Source organism: Cyprinodon variegatus, unplaced genomic scaffold (genome assembly GCF_000732505.1).
Source record: "Cyprinodon variegatus isolate N-32 unplaced genomic scaffold, C_variegatus-1.0 Scaffold453, whole genome shotgun sequence".
Classification (NCBI taxonomy): Eukaryota; Metazoa; Chordata; class Actinopteri; order Cyprinodontiformes; family Cyprinodontidae; genus Cyprinodon; species Cyprinodon variegatus.
In genome coordinates, this window is record NW_015150906.1 from 170,632 (window position 1) to 172,038 (window position 1,407).

General features: G+C 47.4%; 1 protein-coding gene across 1 annotated transcript in view; it reads left to right on the forward strand.

Annotated features, from left to right (window-relative positions):
* The first annotated feature begins 152 nt into the window (after positions 1–152).
* Positions 153–1,407, forward strand: part of LOC107093914 (calcium-binding mitochondrial carrier protein SCaMC-2-like) — a 24,226-nt gene continuing 22,971 nt past the window's right edge. The window contains exon 1 of the mRNA XM_015389261.1: positions 153–934. Coding sequence (XP_015244747.1) covers positions 614–934 — 321 coding nt within the window. The 5' untranslated portion in view covers positions 153–613. The remainder of the gene's footprint in view (positions 935–1,407) is intronic.

Below are 1,407 nucleotides of genomic sequence, written 5' to 3' on the forward strand. Positions count from 1 at the left end.
CGTAAATATACTAGGAGAAGAACCGTCTGCTATCCCGAAGAATTACTAAACCGAGTCAAATTATCCGGATCCCAGACTGGAGCTGAAATTCCCACCTTCAACTCACGGGCTGCTTGATGTAATCTCGCGATAAACGGTGAGACTAGCAGAAGCCGGTTTGGCGCAGTCAGCAGCAGTCATTTAGCGGTAAAAAACCTCATTTTAATTTATAAAATACACAGAATTTGAACTAGTTTCTGATTATTTTCGTGTTTTTTTCTTTTCACTCCGCCAGCGGATTATCCGCTCTGTTAAAACTCCCTTCAGCGTCTCTGTCGGACACTGGATACACTGACAATTCGGATTATAATCCCACTAACGGACCGTTTTCATTGGATTCAATCCGTTCAGGAGGCGAACTTGGAACCGGAGCAGAACCGAACAGGTTATCCTCGGTGGTTCTGGTTAGGAAATTCGCCTCAGAAGAACGGTTGTAGTTCCAGTGTTAGAAGCTAATATTCGGTATTGTTTTGGGGAGCAGACGGAGGGACATGTGACGTGGTGTTAGTCCGTCCATCAGTTCGCTTTTTTCTTCCTCCTTTTGTTGGTTCGGTTCGGGTTTAACAGAACATTTATGATTCAGCAGCAGGGGACCCGTCTCCTCGCCGGTGTGTTCTGCCAGTGTCGGTCCGCGGAGACCCACGCTGGCGTGGACCCGGGTGGAGGGTGTGGGCCCCCTCCCTCTGTCCACCCGCAGTCCTCCTCCCAGGACTCTCGGTCCGGTTCGGAGATGGTGGACCATCCGTGTGACATGTGCGGAGGTCCGGAGCAGGAGCACCGCCTGAAGGTTCTGTTCCAGATCCTGGATGTGAACGGGGACGGAGGGATCTGCGTGAACGACCTGACCATCGGTCTGAAGAAGCTGGGAGTCCACCGAACCGAGCACGAGCTCATGGTAAGAGGACCGGTTCTGGTTCTGGTTCTGTTTCAGAGCAGAAACTCCTTTTTGTTCTAAACAGGCAGCATAGTGAGCGGCTCAGGTTACAGTAGACGTGCGGGTCGTGTTGGACCTGCTGAGCAAAAACATCCCAGAATTCCAGTGAAATAATAATTTAGATGTTTTCTATTAGTTCTCTTCGTGTTTTTTAACAGATGGTTTTTAATTACACCCATATAGGTTCTGTGCCATTATTTTATTTTAATTACTGAACTTTCACAAAGTTCCTCTTTCTAAGCCTGGATCATGTATTCAAATGTAATATCACCAAAATAAAGATGTTGTTACGTTTGGTGTTTGGCCACGCCCCCCAGATTATCAAGGTGTCTTATTAGTGTTGCACCGATTCCTTTTTTTGGCCCGATACCTGGCTGTGCAGTATCAGCCGATACCGATACTATCTGTTTGAAATTGATGTGTGTGTGTATATA